The sequence below is a fragment of the Canis lupus genome, chromosome 4, assembly GCF_011100685.1.
Source record: "Canis lupus familiaris isolate Mischka breed German Shepherd chromosome 4, alternate assembly UU_Cfam_GSD_1.0, whole genome shotgun sequence".
In the NCBI taxonomy this organism is placed as follows: Eukaryota; Metazoa; Chordata; class Mammalia; order Carnivora; family Canidae; genus Canis; species Canis lupus.
The window spans coordinates 60,341,314-60,367,978 of record NC_049225.1 but is presented as its reverse complement, the minus strand read 5'-3'; the positions used below and the strand labels follow the sequence as shown (position 1 = coordinate 60,367,978).

The window sequence follows — 26,665 nt, the reverse complement described above, 5'->3', positions numbered from 1 at the left end:
AAAATTAAGACACATAAAAAACAGAAATGTTAGACAATACATGCACGAGTCATTAGGCCAACAAAAAGTGCTAAAAGAATTCAAGAAACCAAAAGATCAACAGTATTTACATTTGTCAAAGAAGTCTTGTGAAAATGGTCTGTTACCAGTCAGATGCTGACAAAGGGACAAACAAACCTCCCTATTTTGATAGGGAGATAGTAAAGGCATACTAGGCAGGGACAAAAATAAACCCCAGGCTCCTCTAAGAGTAAATTTAAGGTGGCTTATAATTCAGGGCTCTATTATAGACTCTTGAAAGCTATGCTAAAGAGCTTTAAATTCTATAAATAACTGGACCACAAAATCACATAATTAAATCAACATTTTAAGATTAGCCTTGACATCAATATGCAATGTAGAAATCGGGAAGTGGGAGGAAAGACAATGACACGGTGATCAATTAAAAGGTTAGAGCTGGAGGGGTGCCTAAATGGTACAGTCACTTGAGTGGCCGACTTAGGGCTCCGTGCTCAGTGCAGTCCGCTTGAGATTACCTCCCCCCCTAAATCAATCAGTCAATCAATCAATCAATCAATCAATCAATCTTGGGCAGCCCGAGTGGCTCAGCGGTTTAGTGCCGCCTTCAGTCCAGGGCCTGATCCTGGAAACCTGGGGTCGAGTCCCACCGTCAGGCTCCCTGCATGGAGCCTGCTTCTCCCTCTGCCTGTGTGTTGTCTTTGCCTCTCTGGGATTCTCATGAATAAATAAAATCTGTAAATAAATAAATAAATAAATAAATCTTATTTAAAAAGTGTTATAGTTAGAGATTTAAAGCTAGAGGTTTCTTTCAGAAATCTGTTTATGAAAATAAAAAAAATCTTAGAAAACAAGTAAAATGACTGAAGTATCTTAAATACTGCTTATGAGACCTAAGGACTCCCCAAAACTAAACTAGTATAATTATCCTAAGTATGTAGTTTAGGGCACCTGGGTGGCTCAGTCAGTTAAGCGTCTGCCTTGTGCTTAGATCAAGATCTCAGGGTCCCGGGGATCTCCCTCAGCTTGTGCTGTTACTCACTCTCTCTCAAATATTAAGTATGCAATTCAGATTAAAGCACTCTAATATGTTCCATCTCTATGACTAGGACAATAAGAGAAGACTTGTTTAACGCAGGCCTTCCCCTCAGACTGTCAGTTTGATAGGTGTGATGGTTAATCTTACGCATCACACTGACTGGGTTAAGGTATACTGGGATAGCTTGAGGTGCCCGTGAAGAGGTCTCCAGAGATTAGCATTTGAATCAAGATTAGCATGTGAATGATAGACTAGGTAAAGAAGATCAGTTTCCCCAAAGTGGAGGGCTTGAATAGAACAAAACTAAAAAGCAGGGGAAGGGAAAATTGACTCTGCTAGAGCTGGGACATCCATCTTCTTTCTTCAGTCATCCATGCTTAGGGTTCTCAGGCCTTCAGGCTTGGTACCAAAGCTACACCACTGGTTTGTCTAAGCCTCCAGCTTACACACCTCAAATTGTGGTACTTCTTTGCTTCCATAGGTGTTAAGCCAATGCCTCATAATAAATCTCCTTCTGTTTATCTATATATAATCCATTGGTTCTGTTTCTCTGAAGAATCCTGACTAACACAGCATAGGTGGCCACAGTATTTGTCTTGTTTACAACTCTGTATTCCCAGCCTCGGGCACAATGCCTTACCCACAGGAAATGCTCAGTAACATTTGCTAAATTAAAGAATGAAAAGCCAGAGTAGAGGCTCTAACAGGCTAGTGTGAGTGCTTGATTAGGCACATGAAGAAAACAAAACAAGGAATACAAAAACACTCTGTACTACAAGTATAAAAATATCAGGAAGCATTTACTCATCTTTGATTCAAATTAGCCAAGTAATTATAAAAGTTTACAAGTAATTTTCTTAACAGGTACATGTCTCTTCCTATGCCACTTATCTTCCCATCTTTAAGTCATTAATGTCAAAGTCTTCACTGAATAACTAAAAAGCAGGAGCGCTGAATCAGTGCTATAACAGCATCTCCATTCTCAAGACACAGTCTGTCAAACTTGGGTTTTTTTCTAACCGATCATCATCCAATCTTGATGTTCCTTTTTATAAGGGTAGAAAATAAGATCTGATCTAGTTCTGATCTAGTATAATCTAGCTGATCCACACTCTCCCTCTCCCACCCAACTCCTAAATTACCAGACTTTAACAGGACACTCTTAAAAAAAAAATTTATTCATGAGACACACACGAGAGAGAGAGGGAGAGAGAGAGAGAGAGAGAGAGAGGCAGAGACATAGGCAGAGGGAGAAGCAGGCTCCATGTAGGAAGCCCGATGTGAGAGACTCAATCCCGGTCCTGAGCCAAAGGCAGACGCTCAACCGCTGAGCCACCCAGGCATCCTAACAGGACACTCTTAACCACACCAAAACCCCTCTATTCTCAATTTAAATACTTGAGTCTCAAGTCCTTCTGGTACTGCATTCATTTGATTACTTCTAGAATCTACAGCCATCTTAAGAACTTTAGTCTTTGACACTGTAACTTCTAACCTAAAACTGTCAGTACTTACTAAGCTCCATCTTATTAATGGCACTCATTACAGCCCTTTTGAAAGAGAACTACACACAGGACTAAGTGTGGGTTACTTCTTAATTTTCTATTAATTCTTGATAAATAAGATTGCTGTGTTAACTCTCAAGCTCCTTAAGCTTCCTTGCTCATAATTGCTCCTTAGATTTGTGCCCTCTATTTTACAGGACACCGAGAATTTAACGACCCAAGTTTGGTTTCTCCTGCCATGAAAATTTAAGAGCACCAATCTATTTCCTTCTCTTACAACTTCACATTTAAAATACAATTCAGGGCCACAAGGGTGGCTCAATCGGTTATGCATTCAACTCTTGATCTCAGCTCAGGTCTTGATCTCAGGGTCATGAGTTCAAGCCCTCACTGGGATCTGGGTTGGGCATGGAGTCTACTTAAAAAAAAAAAATTTTTTTAAGCAAAATAAAATATTCAGATTTTAAAAGGTAACACACAATTTTTTATCCACAGTCCTTTGGATTTTTAACTTGCAGAAATACTTCCAAAATGGTTTGAGGTTCAGGGCATTTTCACTAAAGAAAAGACCTTCAATGCTATCTGGCTACTGTAAGGAAGTGGAGGATCAGGTTTAATAAACAGACACACTATGGAATACCTAGAACTATAACCATAAATACTTATTAGACTGATTTCTTCATACTGACAACTGCTTTAGACATGAAGTAACTGAGAAAAGAACCACAGTTTTACCTGTAGGGATAGCAATCAAAGTAATAATTCTGATAATGTGATGATACTAAAAACTTAAATATATTAATTCAAACTTAATTCACTTTTAATTCTTTCTTTGAACTGTTCAACCTTTTTTAACTGGCTGATTTTCCCACCTTTACAATGTCATATGCTGGAAGAGGGCATTAGCAAATATGGAAGTAACTGAGACTTAAATAATGATAGGAAGGGAAAAGAAAATAAATATTGGATACCTACTAAATGAGTGACCAACTTTGCATTAAATGTATTTAGCCACAAAGGCAACAAAGAACTTGTCTCAACAAGCTGGGGAGTGGAGGTGGAATAACTCCTACACCAACATTTCTAAATCGTTCTGGTGCCACAGATCTCCCATCTTTGGTAGTCTGATAAAGCCTATAGATTCCCTCTCAGAATATTTTAAATGCAGAAAATAAAATACATACCATTATTAGGAAAACAATTACAAGGAAATTCAGCCACACTAAGACTACTTAATTTTGATACAGTAAAGTACATGATCTTTATTAATGAGGCATTAAGAGTAGATCTAGTTAGTACTATAATTATGAAGTAATGATGAGTGTAAACAATATTCTGAGATACCTGCAACAATAGTGTTATGGAAGTATCTGTGACTTCTATTGGCAACAAAGCCATAGGTACTGCTAAAACTAGTGGGAGATTTTGTGCCTACATTTGTAATAGAAATACAATTTTTCCTCAATTTACCATGGGGGTTATATGCTGCTAAACCCATCCTAAGTTGAAAATATCCTAAGTCAAAAATGCATTTAAATATACGCAATGTACTGAACACGATTACTTAGCCCAGCCTACTTTAAATGTACTTAAAACAATTAAATTAGACTACAGATGGGCAAAATCATCTAACACAAAGCCTATTTTATAATATAGTGTTCAATATTTCATGTAATTTATTAAATACAGTACTGAAAGGGAAAAAGAGACAGTTATATGGTGTAAAATGGCTGTAAATGTACCAGTTGTGAAACCTCGTGATGACCTGACTGACTGGAAGCTGCCTCCCTGCTGCTGCCCAGCAACATCACAAGTGTAATACCACATATTGCTAGCCTGGGAAAAGATCAAAATTCAAAGTATGGTTTCTACTGAATGCATGCCACTTTCACAGCATCGTAAGCCTAAAAACCGTTAAGTTGAACCATTCTAAATCTGGGACCATCTTACTAGATTTAGTTAGAAGTTCATGAAAGTAAAAGATGTAGGGGCGCCTGGGTGGCTTGGTTTGTTAACCTTACACCTTCCATCAGGTCATGATCCCAGGACCTTGGGATCTAGTCCCACTCTCAGGATCTCTACTCGGTGGGCAGCCTGCTTTTCCCTCTACCTCTGCCTGTAGGTCCCGCAGCAACCCTGCTTATGCTGTCAAATAAATAAATAAACCCTTAAAAAATTTATTTTCTCCTTATCCCCTCCCTCTTGGGAGGGTAAAGTGGGACACGGGCCTACCAGGTTAAGAATCCCTGCTTTGAAGCCATTTTTTAAAATTTATTAAGTTTTTCATTTTAATTCCAGTTAGTTAACATACACTGTTGTATTAGGTTCAGGTGTACAATATAGTGATTCAAAACTATTTTATATATTGCTCAATGCTCATCATACTAAGTGTACTCTTTACTCCCCCTCACTTATTTCACCCACCCACCCCCAAAAACTAGTTTTTTTCCCCAAAAACTAATTTTTTTTTAATTTTTTTATTTATTTATGATAGTCACAGAGAGAGAGAGAGAGAGGCAGAGACACAGGCAGAGGGAGAAGCAGGCTCCATGCATCGGGAGCCTGATGTGGGATTCGATCCCGGGTCTACCAGGATCGTGCCCTGGGCCAAAGGCAGGCGCCAAACCGCTGAGCCACCCAGGGATCCCCCAAAAACTAATTTTTAAGGTAAAGAGACCACAGTCCAACTGAACATCAAACATGTTTTATTTAGCAATATCACTATCTACTAAGATAATTTGTTTTCCTTCTTCATCCTAATCCTACAAAACTGCTACTACTAATCCTTTGGTCACAATATACCCTTGAATTAATGCTGTAATGTTTAAGTTTGAAATTAATTACATGAAATACTGAACACTATAACTTGCCCTGTTCCTTGCCCTTTGCCTTTGCATTTATACAAAGATGCATAAATGTTCCCTAACATTTATAAAAAATTATAAAACCACAAAACCAAAAAAATGTACTTTATATATAGGCATATCACTATCCAGTACTAAACCTATCATTGATTGACCTATTCAATATTTATGGTACCTAACAAAAAACTAAATAATTCCTGCTTTCATAGCTTAGAGCAGTGCGTGTGCCTGCAAATAATACATGATTGGGGCACCTAGGTGGCTCAGCTGGTTAAGCGGCCAACTCCTGATCTCAGCTCCAGATCCCAGGGTCCCAAATTCAAGTGCTGCACTGGGCTCCAACAATGGGCATGGAGCCTACTTAAAAAAAAAATACAAGTGATAAAGGAGAGACCAGTGCTGAGGGGGCCCAAATTATGGCAACCTAATTTATCTTTTAGAGAGTCACGAAGGAAAGCTTTTCTGATGAAGCAGCATGGTTGGGACACAGTGAAACAACATCTTATTTACTTGTTTACCAGTTAACTTGTTGAAAACCTAGCTTCTCTCTAATATCTTACTCTAATTTTTTTCTTGATTCCCAGTAAAATGGTTATCATTCTTGTCATACTACCCATAATTATATTTCAAAGATCACAAAAAATCTGTTTTTGTCAATTTTTGTCACTGCTCTAACATTTGGTAGTGGTGTTACTGAAGACAGCAGGTAGAGAAATGGACAATATAATCTATAGCTTTCATAATACCAATTATAAAGGCTTCAATCTTTTCTAAATAGCAACAGAAAGTTGATTAGTGGCTGTTTTAGAGTTGGTAGGATATGGATAGTGGTTGTTAATGTTCCAGTTTCTGGGATAATAAAAATATTCCATTATCAGATTATGGTGACAGGCACAGAACTCTGCACCTACATTAAAAACCAATGAATGGTACATTTTGTCATTTTTTTTTTTTAAAGACTGTATTTATGGGCAGCCTGGGTGGCTCAACGGTTTAGCGCCGCCTTCAGCCCAGGGCCTGATCCTGGAGACCTGGGATCGAGTCCCACATCAGGCTCCTGCATGGAGCCTGCTTCTTCCTCTGCCTGTGTCTCTGCCTCTCTCTTCATCTCTGTGTCTCAAATAAATAAATATATAAATGAAAATCTTAAAAAAAAAAAGACTGTATTTATTTGAGAGAGTGAGCACACTCATTAGGGGGCAGAGGCAGAGAGGAAGAGGGAGAAGCAGACTCCCAGGTGCCTCTGAGCAGGGGGCCCGATGTGGGACTCAATCCCAGGATCCTGGGATTATGACTGAGTCCAAGGCAGATGCTTAGCCAACTGAGCCACCAGGTGTCCTAAATTGTACATTTTAATTAGATGATTTATGTATGTCATTATCTCCTTAAAGCTGTAAAAAAAAAAAAAAAAAAAAAAAAGCTTTTTCTAGATGTTATCTGGCTGGCTCAGTCAGGAGAGTGTCAGATTCTTAATCTCAAGGTTTTGAGTTCAAACCCCATGTTGGCACAGAGATTACTAAAATTAAATATTTAAAAAAAAATACTTTCCCGAAATCTGTTTCTCCAATCTGATTCAATACTTAATGAACCTACTGTGTGCCTGAAACTGCAGATTAAGCACTATGGGAACCTTTAACAAGCTCTGTAAGTAATAATCATGCATGGTTTTTATGTCTGAGAAATGCTAAGTATGATTCACAGGGAACCATAATGGGGTCCTGCTCACCTGATCAATCAAGGTAGTTTCTACATGATTCAGGGTACTGTTTGGGGCTCATACTCAGGATACCACCCCATCCCTTTGATAAGGAAACATGTCCTCACACTGTCTGGAGATCTATACATGTTTCCTCCTAATTTTTAGCAAGAGAGATAAATTCACACTATATGCCAGGTGCATGGCATATGCTCAAAAAGAATTGAAGTCTCAGGAATTTTTTTCCTGTTCACTGAAATGTGCCCAGTACTTTATGCCTGGCACATAATAGGGGCTCATATAGGTTTGCTGACTGAATGAAAAAAAAGTTGCTTATCCTCGAGAAAGTACTCTAGGAGGTGCTGTGAAGTATATTAGTCCCTAAGACACTTTTGAAAGTCTGAGCTTTCATTTGAGAGTAGAAGCTAACATTATTGTTCTCTGTTTTGTTTTTTTACTCTGTTCTTTAAGAGAGATACAAAGTATTAATATTATGGAGGTTCAAAAGTTGGAACACAAGGATTTCAGCAGGTGATAAGAATAATTTTAATCAAGGGGTGCTTGGGTGGCTGACTCTTGCTTTTGGCTCACGTAGTGATCTCAGGGTCATGGGCTTGAGCCCTGCATCAGGCTCTGCTTAGTCCTGCTTGAGACTCTCTTTCTGCCTCTCCCCAAAAGGACCCCCTCAAATAAATTAAAAAAAAAAAAAAATTTTAACCAAGTGACAACAGCCAAGAAGAAAATCTAACCCAAATACATAATGAATTGCACGGTAAAGGAATGGAAAAGAATGGTATTTATGTAAAAATATAAATTCTAGTCTCCTTAGAAGAATTTCATTATTTTAGCTGTTACCAAGAATAACGTATTACATTGCACACTTCTAATGTAACTAAGACTTGGAAAATTTGAAACTTAAAACTTACAAATATTTCATTCTATTTCCTAACAATGCAGTTTATTAGTGGATTTCATACTTCCCTTTCCGTAAAAGTCATCTCAAGGACAGAACAGTTTGACAGTGTAGGCAATTTTATTTATTTATTTTATTTTTATTTTTATTTTTTTTTTTAGTGTAGGCAAATTTAATAGGTAAATACTTAGAGCAGCTTCCAGATGAGTTGAAACACAGGATAACTTCAATTTCAGGTTAATGTGCATACCTCTCCACTATACACTTAATGATGGCACAAATGAAACATATGGATGATGAATATGGTATATGCATAGCTGCTGTCATCATCTTGTCTCCCTTAAAAAAAATAAAAATTAAAAAACCCGCCAGTACAAAAGTCTCAACTTCCTGATGTTGCTGAACTAGAATCAAACGAAATTCCAAAGGCCAACACCAATAGATACTAACAGATGCTAATAGATAATTAAGCTGGTAAAAGTCCACAATAGCAAGCCTTCACTGTGAAATGGACATTAGCATTTAACGATAAGGTAGTATTTTTACACCAGCATTTAAAGCTAAAGGAAACTAGCACAATCACATTGTCATTTGTAAATTGGCTGCCAGCTAGTGAGTTCAGCTGAATACTTAAATACTAAGTACTATAGAGATGATAAATATTCTCATTAGGAACCATGCATGCATCAGGTACTCCCAAAGTTCTATAAATGTGCAGAAGCCAAACTCTCTACAGGGTTCCATTAAAGAAGTAAATGCACACAGATGGGGCACCTGGATGGCACAGTCAGTTAAGCACCCAACTCTTTGCTTCCCCTCAGGTCATAAACTGGAGCCCCATGCTGCTCTCCGAGCTAAGCAGAGTCAGAGCTAAGCAGAGTCTGCCTGAGATCCTCTCTCCTCTCTGCCCCTCCCCTGGTTGCTGGCTCTCTAAAATCAGAAAAAGAAATATTTAAATAAATAAATAAATAAATAAATAAATGCACATAAATTAAAGTAGAATTTCCCTATTATGAAACATTAGTGGCTTTTTAGCTGACACTATGCTGAGAAATACATCAGCAAGACATGGTTCTTTCCCCCAAGGAATTTCTAGAATGCTTTCTTATAGGAATGCATCTGGGATATGTGAGTATGAAAATGGTTTCAAATATTGGTGTCAGATACTTTTCAGAAATCAAAGCATTTGATTGTATGGGATTACAGTGTACTTTCCAGGGCCATGTTTCCTGGTACAGGATTTCCTGAATTAACCTCCCAATTCACAGGAGGAAATAAGTTAAGAAACCAGGCTTATCAAATTATAGTAGGAAAAGATGGGAGTTGGTGGGTGTGGGCAGCAAAGAACAATAATAACCTTGAAATATGGCACAGTAAAATGATTCCTAAACTCTGCTGCACAACAGAATCACGTAGGGAGCTTTTATTAACCCTTGATGCCTAAGGCATCCTCCAAACCAAGTAAATCAAAATACATAAGGTTAGGAGCCAAGAGCCAAGTGTCAATTTTTTTTTTTTTAAGATTTTATTTACTTATTCATAAGAGAGAGAGAGAGAGAGACACGGGCAGAGACGCAGGCAGAAAGAGAAGCAAGCTCCATGCAGGGAGCCCGATGAAGGACTTGATCCTGGGACTCCAGGATCACACCCTGGGCCAAAGGTAGGTGCCCTACCTCTGAGCCACCCAGGTGTCTCTCAAGTGTCAAGTTTTTAAAACTTCTCCGTGTTATTCCAATGTGCAGCAAAGTTTAGGAACCACTGGAATAGTATGAAAAAGCAGTCAGATCTTTACTGTAAGAGCAGGGTTGCCTGGGGTGGTGGCTCAGTCAGTTAAGCATCTGCCTTAGGCACAGGTCATGATGCCAGGTCAGGCTCTCTGCTCAGCAGGGAGCTTGCTTCTCCCTCTGCTGCTCTTCTCTCTCTCCCTCACCTACCACTCCAAGCTCTCTCTCATGTAAATAAACAACACATTAGCTATGTGAGTTTAGGCAAATTAGCCACTCTGACTCTCACACATTATATGAAACCCCAAATTACAGGATTGTTTTGACCGTTAAATACGACCTTGTGCAATGTCTGAATAATGGTCGAGTCTACTTTTTCTTCTTGCACATAGATGGAAAAAGGACTGTTTAGCCACACTATAGTCAACCAATCCCATGACCCCAGGGCCGTGACCCAAGGCAAAGGCGGATGATCAACCACTGAACCACTCAGGTGCCCAATCTCATCAATTTATTGTTATTTTTTTTTAAAGACCTTATTTAAGAGAGGGAGAGAGCGAGAGAGGGAGATAAGAGCACAGAGCGAGAAGGAGAAGCTGACTCACTAAGCAGAGCCCCGTGCATGGCTGAATCCCAGGACCCTAAGATCATGATGTGAGCTTAAGGCAGATGCTTAACAGACTGAACCACCCAAGCACCCCTGATCTCATCAATTTATATAATGCATTATATATATATATATATATATATATATATATATATATATATATCCCTTCTAGGACCTCATTTATACAAATTCCCTTTTATAAATGAAAGCTGGTATTACAAATTACAGAATTCATTCTAGGTTGAAATCTAGATGACATCGCACATGGATCTCTAACTCCTGGCTCTCATATAATGCTCTTTCCATTTCCTTTTACATGGAGGATCAGAATGCACTCTCCAGCTAAATCTTTTTGTACAATACTTCCAAAGTCCCCATTAAAACCTATCCCACTGAGGACTTTCAGAAAAGGAAAAAGCAGTATACTAGTTCTTCAAAGGAGAATAAGGCAAAGGTCTCAATTGCCATTCAGTGTTCAGCACCCTACCTTGATTATTAGGCAACTTGTATAGTCTATTGCATGGTGATCAAACATTATTAACCTATAGTTTTGTGTATGGACAAATCATCATATCCAGAAAAAATATGTAAATATGATCCAGAAGACCAAGATTAAAAAAAAAGCTATCTTGCCACAAAATGCAGCTTAGCAAGGATTAACAGTATTCCAAAAATCAGATATTCTTTATCTCAGTAGGGAGTGTGGGCTATACCAATGTATGCATTTGTCAAAACTCATTTGATGGCACGTGAAATGCTATACATTTCACTATATATATTCATCTCATTCAAAAAAACAAAACACAAAAAACTATCCAAAATCATAGAGGTGCCTGGGTGGCTCAGTGGGTTGAGCATCTGCCTTCAGTTCAAGTCATGATTCTGGGGTCCTGGGATGGAGCCCACATTTCTCCCTCTCCCACTGCCTGCTGCTCCCTCTGCTTGTATTCTTTCTGTGTCAAAGAAACAAATAAAATCTTTTAAAAAATAAAAATAAGGGGGAATCCCTGGATGGCCCAGCGGTTTAGCGCCTGCCTTTGGTCCAGGGCATGATCCTGGAGTCCCGGGAGCAAGTCGTGCGTCAGGTTCCCTGCATGGAGCCTGCTTCTCCTTCTGCCTCTGCCCCCTCCCCACCCCGTGTCTATCATTAATAAATAAATAAACTCTTTAAGTAAATAAAAATTAAAAAACCACTATAATATGTATTAGTTGGGACACCTAGGTGCCTCAGTGGTTGAGCGTCTGCCTTTGCCTCAGGTTGTGATCCCCAGATCCTGGGTTCTAGTCCTGTATCAGGCTCCCTGTGGAGCCTGCTTCTCCCTCAATGTCTCTGCTTCTCATGAATAAATAAATAAAATTTTTAAAGATTTTATTTATTTATTCATGGAAGACACACACACACAGAGAGAGAGAGAGAGAGAGAGAGAGAGAGAGAGGCGCAGAGACACAGGCAGAGGGAGAAGCAGGCTCCCTGCAAGGAGCCCAATGTGGGACTCTATCTCCAGGATCACACCCTGGGCTGAAGGCAGCACTAAACCACTGAGCCACCCAGGCTGCCCAATAAATAAAAGCTTTAAAAAAAAAAAAAAATTCATTAGTCCTGTTCTGTGACTACTGGTCATTTAAATTTCAAGAGCCAATTGAAATGGTTTTGGAAACAAAAACAGTAACAAAACCTATCATTTTAACTAGGTATTCACCTAAATTTTGACAACTATTAAGGGGAGTGTGTGTGCCTGGGTGGCTCAGTGGATTAGGTGTCTGAGTCTTACTTTCAGCTTGCGTCAAGGTTTTGGGGTTGTAAGATTGAGCCTCACACTGGCATTGGGCTTCTGGCTCAGTGGGGAGTCAGTATGGGATTCTCTCCCTCTCCCTCTGCCCCTCCCCGGCTTATGTGCCTGCATGCTCATATGTTCGCACTCTCTCTACAATTAATGGATAAATCTTAAAAAACAGTAATTAAAAAACCACATGAATCTAGTTAAATAATACAAACAATAAGTTGCTTACATTTATAGAAGACTTTTTCTCTTTCTCTGAATGAGGCCAAATTCCATTAAGTGAAGGAGGCATAGTATAAGTCTGGTAACCCTTCAGAGACTGCAGTCTAATTTATGAGATATTAGGCTGTACCTCTCAGGTTTCATTTAGTTCACAAATGCTATTTAAGCATCATTACATTATTTCATAACTAGAAATCCATTATAAGCCAATATAGAACACCTTTAGTATATTGTGGATTCAGTTACTGAGTTAAAAAAAAAAATCACATTGCTCATGCACCCAGTGATCTGTAACAAATAAAGACATATCTGGTGTAGATGTCATCTTTGTTCTCTGATAACAGCATTAGAACTTATTTGCAAGGTATATGCTCAGTGCCAAAAAGCTAAGATTAAAATTTAAGCTGTTTTCAACATTGAAGAGTAAGGATTAACTTGTACCTTATAATATCTTCTTTAATACTTGACAATCAGAGAGGGCAAAAAAAAAGTGGTTGAAGACAAGGAACCAATTCTCCCATGCCCCCGCCATCACCTTTATTTTATTCCTATTAAAATGTATTCCAGGGACGTCTGGGTGGCTCAGGGCATGATCCCGGAGTCCAGGGATGGAGTCCCCCATCAGGCTCCCTGCATGGAGCCTGCTTCTCCTCCCTCTGCCTTATGTCTCTGCCTCTCTGTGTATCTCTCATGAATAATATATATTTCACTAACTTACTTCCTTCTAAATGATAATTGACAGGTCATCTGATGCAGATGGCATTTTTAGGAGTCCTTAGCGGGGTCTCTGTACTAAAATAAGACCCAAAGGTAGGATTCAGACCTAACATGAAGCTGTGATGAAATGCTTTCTAGCTACCATCATCCAAAAAGTCTTAAAACTTCAGAGCTAGATTGAGATCAACTAGGCCAGTGACTTATTCAAGTAGGGAACTCTATGCAAATGAAACTCTACCCAAAAGCTCAGTATAAAGAAACTTGTTCCAGAAGAGTAGGAAACCCTAAACTTTTCTCTTCTGTATTCTTTGCTATTCCAAAAGAATTAGAAAATTACTAACTTGGTAAAATCCTCTTTATTTCCTAGATGAGAAAACTGATAGGCCCAAAGAGATCAAATGACTGACTGACCCAAGATCACATTGGTAAGGACAGATCTAAAGCTTGGTATCATAAATGCTTCTTTAGGGATCACGTTAATTCAATTCAAATTGAGTACCTTCAAAGAAAGAGAAGGTTGTAGCAGAAATACAGTATGTTTTAATGAACTTCCAGGAGTTAATGATTTCAGTTCCTTAACTAAAGAATGACCTTAGTTTCTTAAACGGAGACAGAACACCACCCTCATTCCGCTCTTTACACTGAATACTATGTTTTTGCATAATCTTACCAAGTAAAGATTAGTCAGGTTGGCTATGTGGGCTAGATCATTTTCAGCTCTTGTTTTAGGATATCCCAAAGTATCTTACTATAAATTCAAGCAGTTATGGGGTGCAGGGAAGATGAGTTAAGTGGGACTGTAGCAAAATCCAAATTGCTTTTTAAAAGTAAGCTCTATACCCCACATGGGGCTTGAACTCACAACCCTGAGATCAAGAATCATATATGCTCTATTGATGGAGCAAGCCAGGGACCACAAATCTAAAATTTTATATTTATATCCAGCTAAAACAATGGTTAATACAGACTGCTTCATTTAATCTCGATAAAGTCAATTTAATTCAGTACTTACCAAATAAATATTTATGTACATGCTATATATAGATGTGGAAATAGTGGGGAACAGAAGGGATGGGATGACAGACACTCCCATCAAATAAAGAACACTTGATGTAAATCTTTCTTATCCTTTTCACTGCAGCAGAAAAAGTTCTCTCACACTTTACAACCAATGAACCACTATTGTTTCTATGTACCAGACTACCACTTCCAAAACAAATTTACTCTTTCCCCACCCTCATCCAATTACTACCTTCTGCCATTAGAGACTACTCCCAGAAGCCACATTGTATTCTTGGATGCCCTCCCCAACCAGTTCAACCAAGCTTTCTTCCTTAGAGCCAAAGCCTGAAATCCCATCTCCTCTCCCAGGAAGCGCTAATGTGAAAGCCAGGTTAATCTCTCTAGCTCCACCCACAGTTTATAACTACAACTCTCTGTACTCAGCATCTTGTAACAGATGCCTACTATTTTGCTCACAAGTTAATTTCATTTATTCATGTGCTTATTTAGTATATTAACTATGGTTCTTATTGGTCTGTATCAGCACTGTCTTTAAATAAAAGCTATCAGATAAAAGGGTTTAGCACTGAAAATGCCAGATGCTTACTGCTTTCTGAAAATTATTTTGTACATTAAATTCAACCCGATTTGTGAAATGTCTAAAATCTCTCAACATGGATGAATCTCAAGAGCATTATGCTGAGAGAAGTCAGACACAAATGACCTCATACTCTACGATTGCATTTATGTGTAATTCTAGGGAAAACCAAAATGATGGAAAGCAAATCAGCAGGGGTCAGGGGTGGAGAGATACGTTTAAAGGCAAAAGGAAGGGAGTTTTAATTTTTTGGCTAACGCAACTGACTTTATTTTGAGGGAACTAAAAAGCTAGATATTTTAATATTTTCATTCTTTAAAAAGTTTTCTTCCATTCTTCCAGAATAACATTTATTTTCCCATACAACAGGTTTTGGGAGGGAGGGGGAGGTGAAGAACCGGAATCATTTAAAATCTCCCATTATCCTGGATTTCAAATCCTGGATTTCACATTCATCTACATTACAAAATAAACCTGAATGTTTTTTTCTAAATAATTTATCACTAACAACCAATACAACATCTTGTCATTCAATTTCTCCATTAAAAATAAAAATGCCTATCACCACTGGAGATTTAAGGATAGTATTACATTGGCAGTTTCCACATCTGAATTAATGTATGCAATCCAGTTCTTAAATTCAAGGTTTTAAGAAATATAAACTGGAATACAAAGAGATTAGAGTAACTATCACTCCACTTAACTGTCTCTGGTTCTTTTTTTACAAATGTTATTTTTGACTGTTGAAAAATGGCTTGGCTTTATTTTTTTTTTAATTTATTTTTTATTGGTGTTCAATTTACTAACATACAGAATAACCCCCAGTGCCCGTCACCCATTCACTCCCACCCCCCGCCCTCCTCCCCTTCCAACACCCCTAGTTCGTTTCCCAGAGTTAGCAGTCTTTACGTTCTTTCTCCCTTTGATATTTCCCACACATTTCTTCTCCCTTCCCTTATATTCCCTTTCACTATTATTTATATTCCCCAAATGAATGAGAACATATAATGTTTGTCCTTCTCCGACTGACTTACTTCACTCAGCATAATACCCTCCAGTGGCTTGGCTTTAAACTACGCTTTAGCCTCTATTCGAGGAAGATACTCCTTAATCTCAAAGTCAAAATAACCTTTAAAGTGAACCATTCAAAAAAACCCCAATGTCTGTATCTGGTCATCTTTTATCCTATTACTGTTTGCCTTCACCAATATCCCATCCCTCCAAAAGGCCACAATTTCCCTGTTGTGAGGAGTTACTGGCCAAGTAACTCAACAGGTTAAAGTTACTTACCACACTGTGGTTCCGTGATTAATCTTTATTTCTAATGCAACTGATTTGAGTCAATTTCAACACAGCAGTGCTCTAACTGCCTTTGCCATTACTCATGAAAATTTAGTACACAAGCTGAAATGTAGCAAACGCCCCCCTTCATGAAAGAATAATTAACACTTTTAAAGGGGCTATGAGGAATTTTGCATAGTACAATTTAACCATTTCACATCCCATCTGGTGCAGAGATCACATACTGTCATTATGCCATCTCCTTCCTTGAACCCCATGGCCGCCCGCACCTTTATTCCTGGCTTTTCAAAGGTTTAATCCACTCGGGGCTGCTAAACGGGGAACCAGGGAAGAATAACTTATGAACTCAAGCATAGCAAAGGGCAGGAATATGCGGTTGAGTCACGTCGTTCCGCCATTTTCTAAGCGGAGGAGGAAGACATGTTGGAACAAAAACACAACAAAAGAGCAGCCATTTCCCAAGCCAGCTCCAATAGCAACCCGAACTGGCCGAACCCGGTCACTTGGCACCTTCAAATCCACTCCACTGGATAAACCTAATAACATCAGAGGTGCCGACGTACCGAAAGCAGCAGACAACCCTGCAGCGTAGGGATCAAAGATGACCCGCATACTTAACTGCAAGTGAAAGCCTCGAGAGGAATGACGGCAGCTAAACGGAGCAGAGTGCAACAAACAAATTCTAAAGGAAGTTGGCAAACTAAAAAATCTCGGTGACTGTGGCGTCTTACGGTTCTCGGCCGTAAACCCAGGTAACTCAGACAGGAAGGCCCGGATGCCGCTGGTGCTACTGCTCGCCTCTGCCCGTCTCCCCCATGCCGTCCTTCCCTCGGTGCGACCGCCCGTTTGCTGACGGGTTCTTACCGTATGTGGGGGATGCCCACCCCACCTTGAAGAATCTTATAGAGTTTGCTCTCGTACAGCAACTGGGGATGCCTGGCCTTCTGAGATTCTAGCTTCACTGCCACTTCCTGCAGGGGAGAGAGGGGAGGATGGCATCAACATCCCTGAGGATTCAATGTCACTTGGGAGAGGAGGGGGAGACATCGAGCCAAGCTCCCACTCGAGACTAGAAGGTGAAGCGAGAGCCTCACAAGAGAAAGCTCCCTTTGTGATTATAAAACGAGGCAACCGGCCTCAAAGGACTCTTCAGGGGGTCGTGACGAAATCGGCACGTCCTCGAAGGTGCAGAAAATGATTCATCCAGAAAACGTAATGAGAGGTTTAGAAGGAAACTGACGATGGAAAGCAAGAACCCCCGACATAATAAATCCATTGGGGGGAGAAGGGGGGGCGGGGGGACCGGACATGGGCATCAGAGAAATACGACGTCGCCGTTTTCGCTTTACACGACGGCTTAAAAAAGTTCGATTAAAGAACGTTTTTAACAAGCTGGGAAACTTCACAGGTTCTCCCCGCGCTTCCTACCGGGTTCCTTGCCTTTTAGGGAGAGGGAGCGGGGGAGGCTCCTAAGCCAGGAAGGCTGGCTCCCTCTCCCGGGCTCCCCTCCCCAGGAGGTGCGTGTGTGGTGGGCAAAGGCCCGGGCGCTACGGGGGCCGGCGCGGGGGAGGCCTGGCGCGGCGTGGCCGTGAACCCCACCCCGGGTGATTACCTCGCCGTTGGTAATGTTGATCGCCAGGTAAATGTCCCCGAAGGAGCCAGACCCGATCTTCCGTACCAGTTTGTATTTCCCTCCGACAATGAATTCGGCCTTGGAGCCGCTGCTGCTCGCCATCCTGAGAGACGAAGATGGAGCCTGGGGCCGAGCCCCGACACCTCTGAGGGGAGCACGGAGGCCTCTGGGGCTCGTCCGCGGAACGAGGCTGCGGCGGAGGGCGGCAGGAAACGGACAACGTGGGCTCTTTCAAGGCGTTACGGGGCCCGGAACCGGCCGAGGGGAACCTGATCGCCGCCGCTCAGTCAGGGGCCGCGGCTTGTTAAGGGGGTCCTCGCGGTTACCAGACTGGGCCACTGGCTTCTGGGCGGCCGCCGCTGGCTCGCTTTCACGGCGACGTCGCGGGCTGGAAAAGGGGCGCGGTGGTGTAGGGCGGCGATACCGCTGCCACCAGCGCCGCCGGCTCCCGCCCGGAGGGACCCCTGTCACTCCGCCGACGCCGCCATCTTGTTACTCCGGCTCCAGCCAACACAAAATGCCCCCAGTCCCCGGGAGCCGCTTCTTCACGGCGCAGAGCACGCTGGGAAAGGGATCTCGGGCGCTAGCCCCGGAGGGTCGACAGCGAGAGGGAGGGCGGAACCGGATCCGTGAGAGTCGCGGCCCACGCTCCGAGCGTCACCCCGTCACCGCCCAGCCACGCATGCGTCCTGCAGCCCTGCTGATTGCGCAGGCGTGCGGTGGCTTTCCCCCCCTCCCGCCCCCCCGCCGCCCGGGGCTCACTTCCACTTCCGGTCCTGCTACCTGTTAGTCGCGTCTGGGCCCTCCGGGTCTGCGGGAGTCGGCGCGCGGCCCTGGGCCTCGAGAGCGTGTTAGGGAGGAGTCGCCTTCATTTTTCGTGGAAGATGGGAACTCCTGCCTTCCTTGGGAGTTGGGTTTTGACATTTGCTCTTTGTTTGATTCTCTTTTTTAACCTTTGATCTTTCAGGCCGGCCTGGTCCCGCCCACTTCTGTTTTGCGGGCGGCTCTGGCCTCTGGTGGCCTGGGAGAGGAAGGCCGCCCTCACCCCTCACCCCTCACCGGCCTGGCTCTGGCCGCGGCTCCCGAGAGTAGCAGAGGCTCTAGCCGGTTGGCCTCTAGGAATTAGGAGCCCGCGCTGTATGGAGTGCCGGGGAATCTCGTTTTACGGGGGGGGGGAGCGGGAAAGCAGGAATTATCTTACCTCTCTGTGCTGTTGTTCCACGGATACACTCGGTCCCCGGTTGGGAAAGAACCAACACCTGATTCATAATTTGAGAGGCCGATGAGTCAACAGAGAATAAAATTTACAACTCTGGAAAAAAAAAAAAAAGAAAAGAAACCGCACAAAGAAGTTATTCCCACCCCCCTCGCCTCGAAAGCTCCATAGTCCTACCTCGGTCATACCGAAAACTGCGGTGTCGATCCAAAAAGAAAAGACATAAGGTGGAAATAACTATTGCAAAATATGATTGATAACGTTTAAGACAGTCAATGTTCATGTTATTGTTGGCCTTTACACAGTAATTCTTCTTTTAACTGAAGATTGATTAAAAAATCAAATCTTGGCCGCATTTTGGTTTACAAAATTTGACCTGAGAAAACGGCCTGGTAAAAGCGTTCACCTGCAATAGGAATGAACCCCCGATGAATGAATCAAACCTCAGTTGTAAAAATGCAACCGGAATCTCTCAAAATGAATTCATTCAAACGGAAATGGGAGAAAAATATAGACAACTGCAGCCTGGAGAGCTGATCCAATAATTAGTGACGACTTGCATCCTGACAGTTACCTTCCCTAAAATTCTTGCGTTTTATTCTAATTCCGATTTAAATACTTGTATTCATAAAGCTCTAATCCAAATGTGTTGAATGTGAAAACAGATCCCCTAAGCTTTAGAATGAAGCGGGGTTTTTTTTTTTTTTTAAGATTTTATTTATTCATTCATGAGAGACACGGAGAAAGGCAGAGAGAGACCCAGGCAGAGGGAGAAGCAGGTGCACCCGACAGGGAGCCGGATGTGGGACGCGACCCCAGGACCCCAGGACCACCCCCCTGAGCCACCCAGGTGTCACTAGAATGAAGTTGTGGTCTACCAAAACTCAAGATTGCCTGACTCCCAAACCAGCACTATTTAGTGACTCTAAATTTTCGTTTAGCGACTCTAAAGCACGGTTGGCGTACTTAAAATTCTCCGTTAGATTCTAGTTAAAAAAAAAAAAAAAAAAGCCAAGCATAAGCATCTTGAGGTTCCCAGAGATAGCTACTATTCTGCTGATTTTCTACCACAGACTCCAAAATTTAACGGATTCCACAGCTTGAGGAGTTCCCCACACTGGGTGGGATATACATTTAAGGCGATTTTTTGATGTGGTGAGGATAGAATTGCTCCAGTGTAGGAGATGGAATGGGGGAAGGGGGTTGGGGTGTGCATGGAAGGGAGTAGATTAAGGATTCCCAAAGCTTTGTGTATGGACAGGGGCAAGTCTAGCAGTTTTCCATAAAGATATTAGAAAAATAAGAGCAGTATAGTGCATATTTTCTTCATTTATTTAATTTCAATTTGTACTTTATTCTGAGACTTTATCTGAGTTTTATCTTCCTACACATGTCATTAAAGTGTCCTCCCTCTTAAAAAAGATCTTATTTATTTATTTGACAGAGAGGAAGCATAAGCAGGGGGAGCATCATAGGGAGAGGGAGAAGCAGGCTCCCCAGTGAGCAGAGAGTTGGACATGGAGCTAGATCCCAGGGTCCTGGAAGCATGACCTGAGCTAAAGGCAGACGCTTAACCGGCTGAACCACCCAGGTGCCCCTACAGTGCCCTTTTTTGTAAAAGGGTGCCAATGGTAGATGATTGTTTTGTTCTTTTGTTTGTATCCTTATTTGTCAAAGTTAAAAACTGACATTTTTATGTTTGTCCTCTTTTTTTTAAGGTTTTCTTTATTTATTCATGAGAAACACAGAGAGGCAGAGACAGAAGCAGGCTCCATGCAGGGAGAATGATGTGGGATTTGATCCCTGGACTCCAGGACCATGCCCTGAGCCAAAGGCATGTGCTAAACCACTGAGCCACCCAGGGATCCTGTATGTTTGCCCTCCTTTTTGGTTGTTGCTGTTTATTTTGAACTTTTATAAACTTTTGAAATCAAACACACTGGGACCCACCCGTCTAAATGACCTATAGAAGCCCTTCCAACTTTGAGATTTGCTTTAATGTGTATATTTGGTGAGCTGCCTCATTTGTTTCCTGCCTGTTGTAGTCACTATTCCAGCATTGACAATATCCAGCAAAATGCTCCAAAATGCTGATTTCAATTACTCCCATCTTAAGATTTAGATTTGTCCAAAAAAAAAAAAAAAAAAGAAAAGAAATTTGTCAGATTTAAGGGCAAATGTTGGAGGGGGTAATGTAGAAAATAAAGTTTTTAGGCATTGACTATGACTCAGCCTTTTCCTTAAAATCATGCATCATTTCTGGTAATTTTCAACCTCAGCAATTGAAGAATTACCTGTTTTTGGTGCTACTATTAAAGTTACAAATCATTCTTTACATATCGAATCAGCAGCAGCTTTGGTGTAATGGAAGGAGTCTTCTAAAATGTGCCAAAATGCAATTCTTGGATCACATGAATTCACTAAAAATACAACCAAAAATATAGACTAAAGATTTTAGACCTTGAGGGAAATTTAGAGATCATCTACTTCAATAATCACATTTTTAAAAGCTTTGCAATGTACAGAGTGGCTTCACACACATTGTGTCTGCTAGGACACAAGAGGCTTTTCCAAGATCACACAGATCTTAGTGACAAAGAAAGGTCTAGAACCCCAACCTCTAACCAAAGGAATTAGAAAAAGGAGTAGAATGAAATTTGGGACAATCATCCCCTAGTGATTACTTCTATGTTCATAAAGAGGTCAAAATGAATTGAAAACTTTGTAAAGCCACAGTACTTACCCAAGGAAAGGTCACAGTAACCAGAGTGCATTTTTGAGTAAAATGATAAAGACAAGCACAATAATTATAGATGGATGCTGTAAGGAAGAAAATGAAAACAAGAGTGGTCTGCCAATCTCAGAGTTGTTTAGTACAAATAAATAGAAAAAATGGAATGTCTTTTTTTTTTTTAAAGATTTTATTTATTTATTCATGAGAGACACACACACACACAGAGGCAGAGACAGGCAGAGGGAGAAACAGGCTCCATGTAGGGAGCCTGATGTGGGACTCGATTCCTGGTCTCCAGGATCAGGCCCTGGGCCTAAGGCAGCGATAAACCTCCGAGCCACCCAGGGATCTCTGAAAAAATGGAATGTCTTAGAAGATGTCAAACATTCTTAGTGCAGTTCAACTGTTAGACTGCTTTGTGCACAAACAGCATTGGATACGTAAGTTAGTGAAGTCACTGAAAACAAGTCCATCAGAAATATCCTGTTGGGGCAGCCCTGGTGGCGTAGCGGTTTGGCGCCGCCTGCAGCCTGGGGTGTGATCCTGGGGACCTGGGATCGAGTCCCACATCGGGCTCCCTGCATGGAGCCTGCTTCTCCCTCTGCCTGTGTCTCTGCCTCTCTCTTTGTCTATGAATAAATAAATAAAATATTAAAAAAAAAAAAGAAATGTCCTGTTGGATCAAAGTGATGATCCATTTAGTCTGTTTAACAGTCTTTTACGGTGACTGCAATTTCTGCATCCCTTTCTTGTCTCAGTTCCTCTTTTCCTCCTCATCATTGTTCATGAGGTTTTGTAAAAATGGATTGCTGCATCTATGGTAGCTACTTCAAATACATGAGACATTCTGTGAACATTTCTTAACTTTCAATGGAATCATTATCCATAAATGTATTTAATTTCATTCTCTGAACTTATTTATGCTTTTGACTCATATGGCTTCAAGATTCTGAAGATTGATAAGTTCCATTGTATGCTACCCAATGACTTTTTAATAATCATATATAGATATAAAACATGTACTGTTCTTTTAATTATAAATAACAAATATTTGGGGTGCCTGGATGGCTCAGTTGATTAAGCCTCTGGCTCTTGATTTCAGCTCCAGTCATGATCTCAGGTTCATGAGATCTGGCCACATCAGGCTCTGTGCTGAGCTTGGAGCCTGCTTTGAATTCTCATTTTCTCCCTCACCCTATGCCCCACCCCTTACATGCACTCTCTAAATGAATGAATGAACAAATAGATAAATACTTTTTTTTTTGATAAATACTTTAATAAGTGACAAATATTCGTTTGAAAATTTATATAAATCGGAAAAAAAAGAAAATAAAAATCTCTTAAGAGATAATCACCAAGTGTTAACATTTTTCTGTGTATAAATACCCAGTCTTTTTATATGCATGTTGTGTGTGTGTGTGTGTGTATGTGTGTGTATGTTAGGTGTGAGTATATCTATCAAATATGTGTATACATTATTTATTAAAATTTACAAGTTCTCATAATGCACATTTAGTTTTGAGATCTGTTTTTTTCCTCGGTTAATAATTTGTTGGACACATGTTTCCATAGGTTAAAAGGAAAACCACAGGCCCAAGATAGCCTCTCCTGAGTAAAGGCCCCAAGACAGTAGACCAGGCCTAATCTAATTGTAGTTTCAACCTCCCTCAGAAATGTAAGCCTTAACCGGTCAGTCAAGAATTTGTGATAACCACCAATGAGATAAACTGTCTCTTAGGCCTCCTCCATCTCCCAAAGGAAGGTGAGGTAATCTGTATAATGAGACCCCTTGCCCTTCCCCCTCAGGGGAGGTGATCCTGCTGGAAACAATCCTTTCTTTTCTTTTGTGTATAATTTTCTTGCCCCACCCTCATTCCTATACAAGCCTTCCATTTTGTACAACTGCTTGGAGCTGCCCTCTACTTGCCAGGTGAGATGCAATGTACAGAATCATGAATCATTTAATAAAGCCAATTAGATGTTCAAATTTACTGGGTTGAATTTTGTTTTTTAACACATGTAACTTAAAAAATCATTTTTATTTTTATTTACTATTATTATTATTTTTTAAGTAGGCTCCACACCCAGGGTGGAGTCCCAACGCAGGGCTTGAACTCACAACCCTGGGATCATGACCTGAGCTGAAATAGAATCTGAACACTTAAGCAAATGAGCCACCCAGATTCTCCCAAAGAATCATTTTTAATGTTCACCTATGAATATATATTTTATTGATGGACCAACATTTAACCAATCCCAATTGAGTATTCTGGTTATTTCCAAACCTTTGATAGCATAAACAATGTCTTTTTTTTTTTTTAATTTTTTTTTTTTTTTTTTATGATAGTCACAGAGAGAGAGAGAGAGAGGCAGAGACACAGGCAGAGGGAGAAGCAGGGAGCCCGACGTGGGATTCGATCCCGGGTCTCCAGGATCGCGCCCTGGGCCAAAGGCAGGCGCTAAACCGCTGCGCCACCCAGGGATCCCCTATAAACAATGTCTTAATGAATATTTGTGTAGCTAAATCTATGCTCACATCCAAAATTAATTGATTAGGATATATTTCTAGAAATGCTGTGAGTCTTAAAACTCCTTGTATCATAAAATCTTCCATTTTGGTACAGTTTGTGATGATCAAACTCATTCATGAACTATCCTCTCATTTCTTAAATTTATCTTTATGAATTTAAATCTTAATTTTCTCACTCTATCCTTAAAAGACGTTGTTAGGTTTTCTTTTCTGACCACCTGTTGTAAAACCTAATAAATTTAGTTAGAAGGAAGCTTTTCTTTGCCGCTCACTATTCCTTTCCCCACCCATTTCAAAATCTCAAGAATTTTGCAAGTCTGTGGTTTACAGGGATGTGCTCATACAATTGAAAATGACCCTATTATGGACACAGCTAACAAGACACATTTGTTGGCCTTTAGTGAAACAATTGTATTCTACAGATATTTAGATTTAGTTGAAGAGAGGGGAAGACTAGTTTCCTGTAAGAGAAAATGAACTCAAAGGCCTCTCAAAATCAAGACTGCAGTTAACCAAATGGAAAAACAGAATAATCTCATATGTTTTCACATCTCCTATATTTCGCATGAGCTCAAGTATTCCCACGAAAATAAGTGTGCGAGGTCTTAGAGATGGAGAAGAATTCAGCTCAACAGTGTTCTAAAACTTAGATTAACCTAGAGTTTACTACAGTAATCTTAATTTAAATGCTTAAGTTAGAAAAAAATGCTTAAGTTAGGCACTTCAGTGTACTTTATTAAATGAGAATGTGTCCTTCTTCACCTATGTAGGTAAATCATTGCCATCTACAGTTAGAGTAGTAGAGGACCTGGAAGTTTTCCTAGCTTTAAGTAAAAGCCCATGGAAACAATAATAGAGGAATGGAAATTAATTTTATTATTAAAAAGTAGTTAAAAAAAAAAAAGTAGTTGAGGTCGGAGAGGAGAAACAAAAGTAGAGTATTTGAGGACTAGGTAAAGTGATATGAGGAAATGTATCCTGACCTACGTAGTCAGAGAAATCAGAATTTTATTTTATTTTATTATTTTTTAAAAAAGATTTTATTTATTTATTTTTGAGAGACAGAGAGAGAGAGAGAGAAAGGCAAAGAAACAGGCAGAGGGAGAAGCAGGCTCCATGCAGGAAGCTCAACGCGGGACTGGATTCTGGGACTCTGGGATCAGGACCTGGGCTGAAGGCAGACGCTCAACTGCTGAGCCACCCAGGCATCCCAAGAAATCTGATTTTAGTTGTGACTCTACCTTAAATATTTTCCTAGGCTTCAATGTTATAATATATATATTTAAAATTTTTTAAATTTATTCATTCATGAGAGACACAGAGATAGAGAGAGGCAGAGACACAGACAGAGGGAGAAGCAGATTCCACGCAGGGAGCCCAACATGGGACTCGATTCCGGGTCTCCAGGATCAGGCCCTGGGCTGAAGGCGGCGCTAAATAGCTGAGCCACCTGGGCTGCCCAATGGTAGAATCTTTTAAAAGAGAAGTCAGATTATAAGGTTCTTTCTAGCTTTAAATATATTGTGCTATTTACTGAAAATGACTCCTAAATTTTGGAGGAGGAGGAGGAAATTTACATGCTCTTTTTCTTTTACAGCTTCTTAAAATACAGATAATACATAAAGTTCCATTGGGTAGGCCCTTACCTGTTCTCCTTACCACTTATCAGGAAGATCAGATTCTCTAACAGTGAAACATAGGAAGAGTTACATAGTTGGAAATTAGAAGAGGCTACCATGTCAGAGACTGGGAAGTATCTTCTTTTTAAAGTGTTTAAGAAAGGCAATAATTGAATCTTAGTTTTAGGTATAGCTCGCCCTAAAGGTGAGGGGAGAGGTCTCAGTGAAATGTCTGTAGGCGTTACTTTTTCTTTTGTTTCTGGGTGGGTTTGTTTTTTTTTTTTTTTTTTAACCTAAAAAAATCTTTAGATTCTCATAGAAGGAAACCATGAAATGATTTTACTCAACACAGTCTTATTCTTGGCAAGGAATGAGATTCAACAGTGGAAATCAAGCAAAGCTTGTTTCCTGTCTTCTTAAAATACTGTTTCCACTAGCCCCACCCCTTCCTTTCAGAGTTGCTTTGAAATAATGCCTGAGGCTTTAACTCATTAGCCGGCAATGAACATTCTGCAGTGTCATATTTTAAATGCCAGAGATATGTCCTGACAGGGATGAAATTCAAATCACTGATGTTCCATGTACTCATTGGAAACCATACTAAGGGCAGGACTTGAGAAGATGAAATGCCTGTTTCACCCTTGTGTTCCCCATTTCACCCGAGTTATCTGGTTCTGGCCCAGTGGGTCTGACCTGGCAACATTTTGATAATCAAATTATATTTCAATATTTCTCTTTTAATCACAAAAACCATTAATTCCTGGAAATGTGCTGTCATGCATCACATTTGGGGATATTTGTGTTGGCTATTTTTATTTGGAAGAGTTTTGTGTTTTGGAGTTTCTGCCATTTCTATATCCCTTCCTTTTCTCAGCCCCTGCTTTCTTCCTCTGCATTGTTCATTGGCAAGGGCACGAAACTGTGCTCCCAGTGACTCATTATTAC

General features: G+C 40.6%; 1 protein-coding gene and 1 long non-coding RNA gene across 9 annotated transcripts in view; one reads left to right on the top strand and one right to left on the bottom strand.

Annotated features, from left to right (window-relative positions):
* The window catches only part of CSNK1A1 (casein kinase 1 alpha 1), a 50,601-nt gene extending 32,343 nt beyond the window's left edge, over positions 1–18,258 (bottom strand). For 4 of the 8 annotated variants that reach the window (XR_005358451.1, XR_005358450.1, XM_038535061.1 and 1 more), the window contains exons 1-2: positions 17,601–18,258; positions 16,853–16,959 (exon numbers count right to left, since the gene is read on the bottom strand). Coding sequence is in view for 6 of the 8 variants with exons in the window: in XM_038535061.1 (XP_038390989.1) it covers positions 16,853–16,959; positions 17,601–17,723 (230 nt within the window). In the remaining 2 variants the exon portion in view is untranslated. The remainder of the gene's footprint in view (positions 1–16,852; positions 16,960–17,600) is intronic. The other 4 variants (XM_038535060.1, XM_038535063.1, XM_038535059.1 and 1 more) reach the window with 4 other exon arrangements.
* Positions 18,259–18,388: 130 nt separating this feature from the next.
* LOC111095594 lies at positions 18,389–20,997 on the top strand. The gene is made up of 2 exons (XR_005357633.1): positions 18,389–19,064; positions 20,556–20,997. It is a non-coding gene; the product is annotated as an uncharacterized LOC111095594 (long non-coding RNA).
* Positions 20,998–26,665: the final 5,668 nt, after the last annotated feature.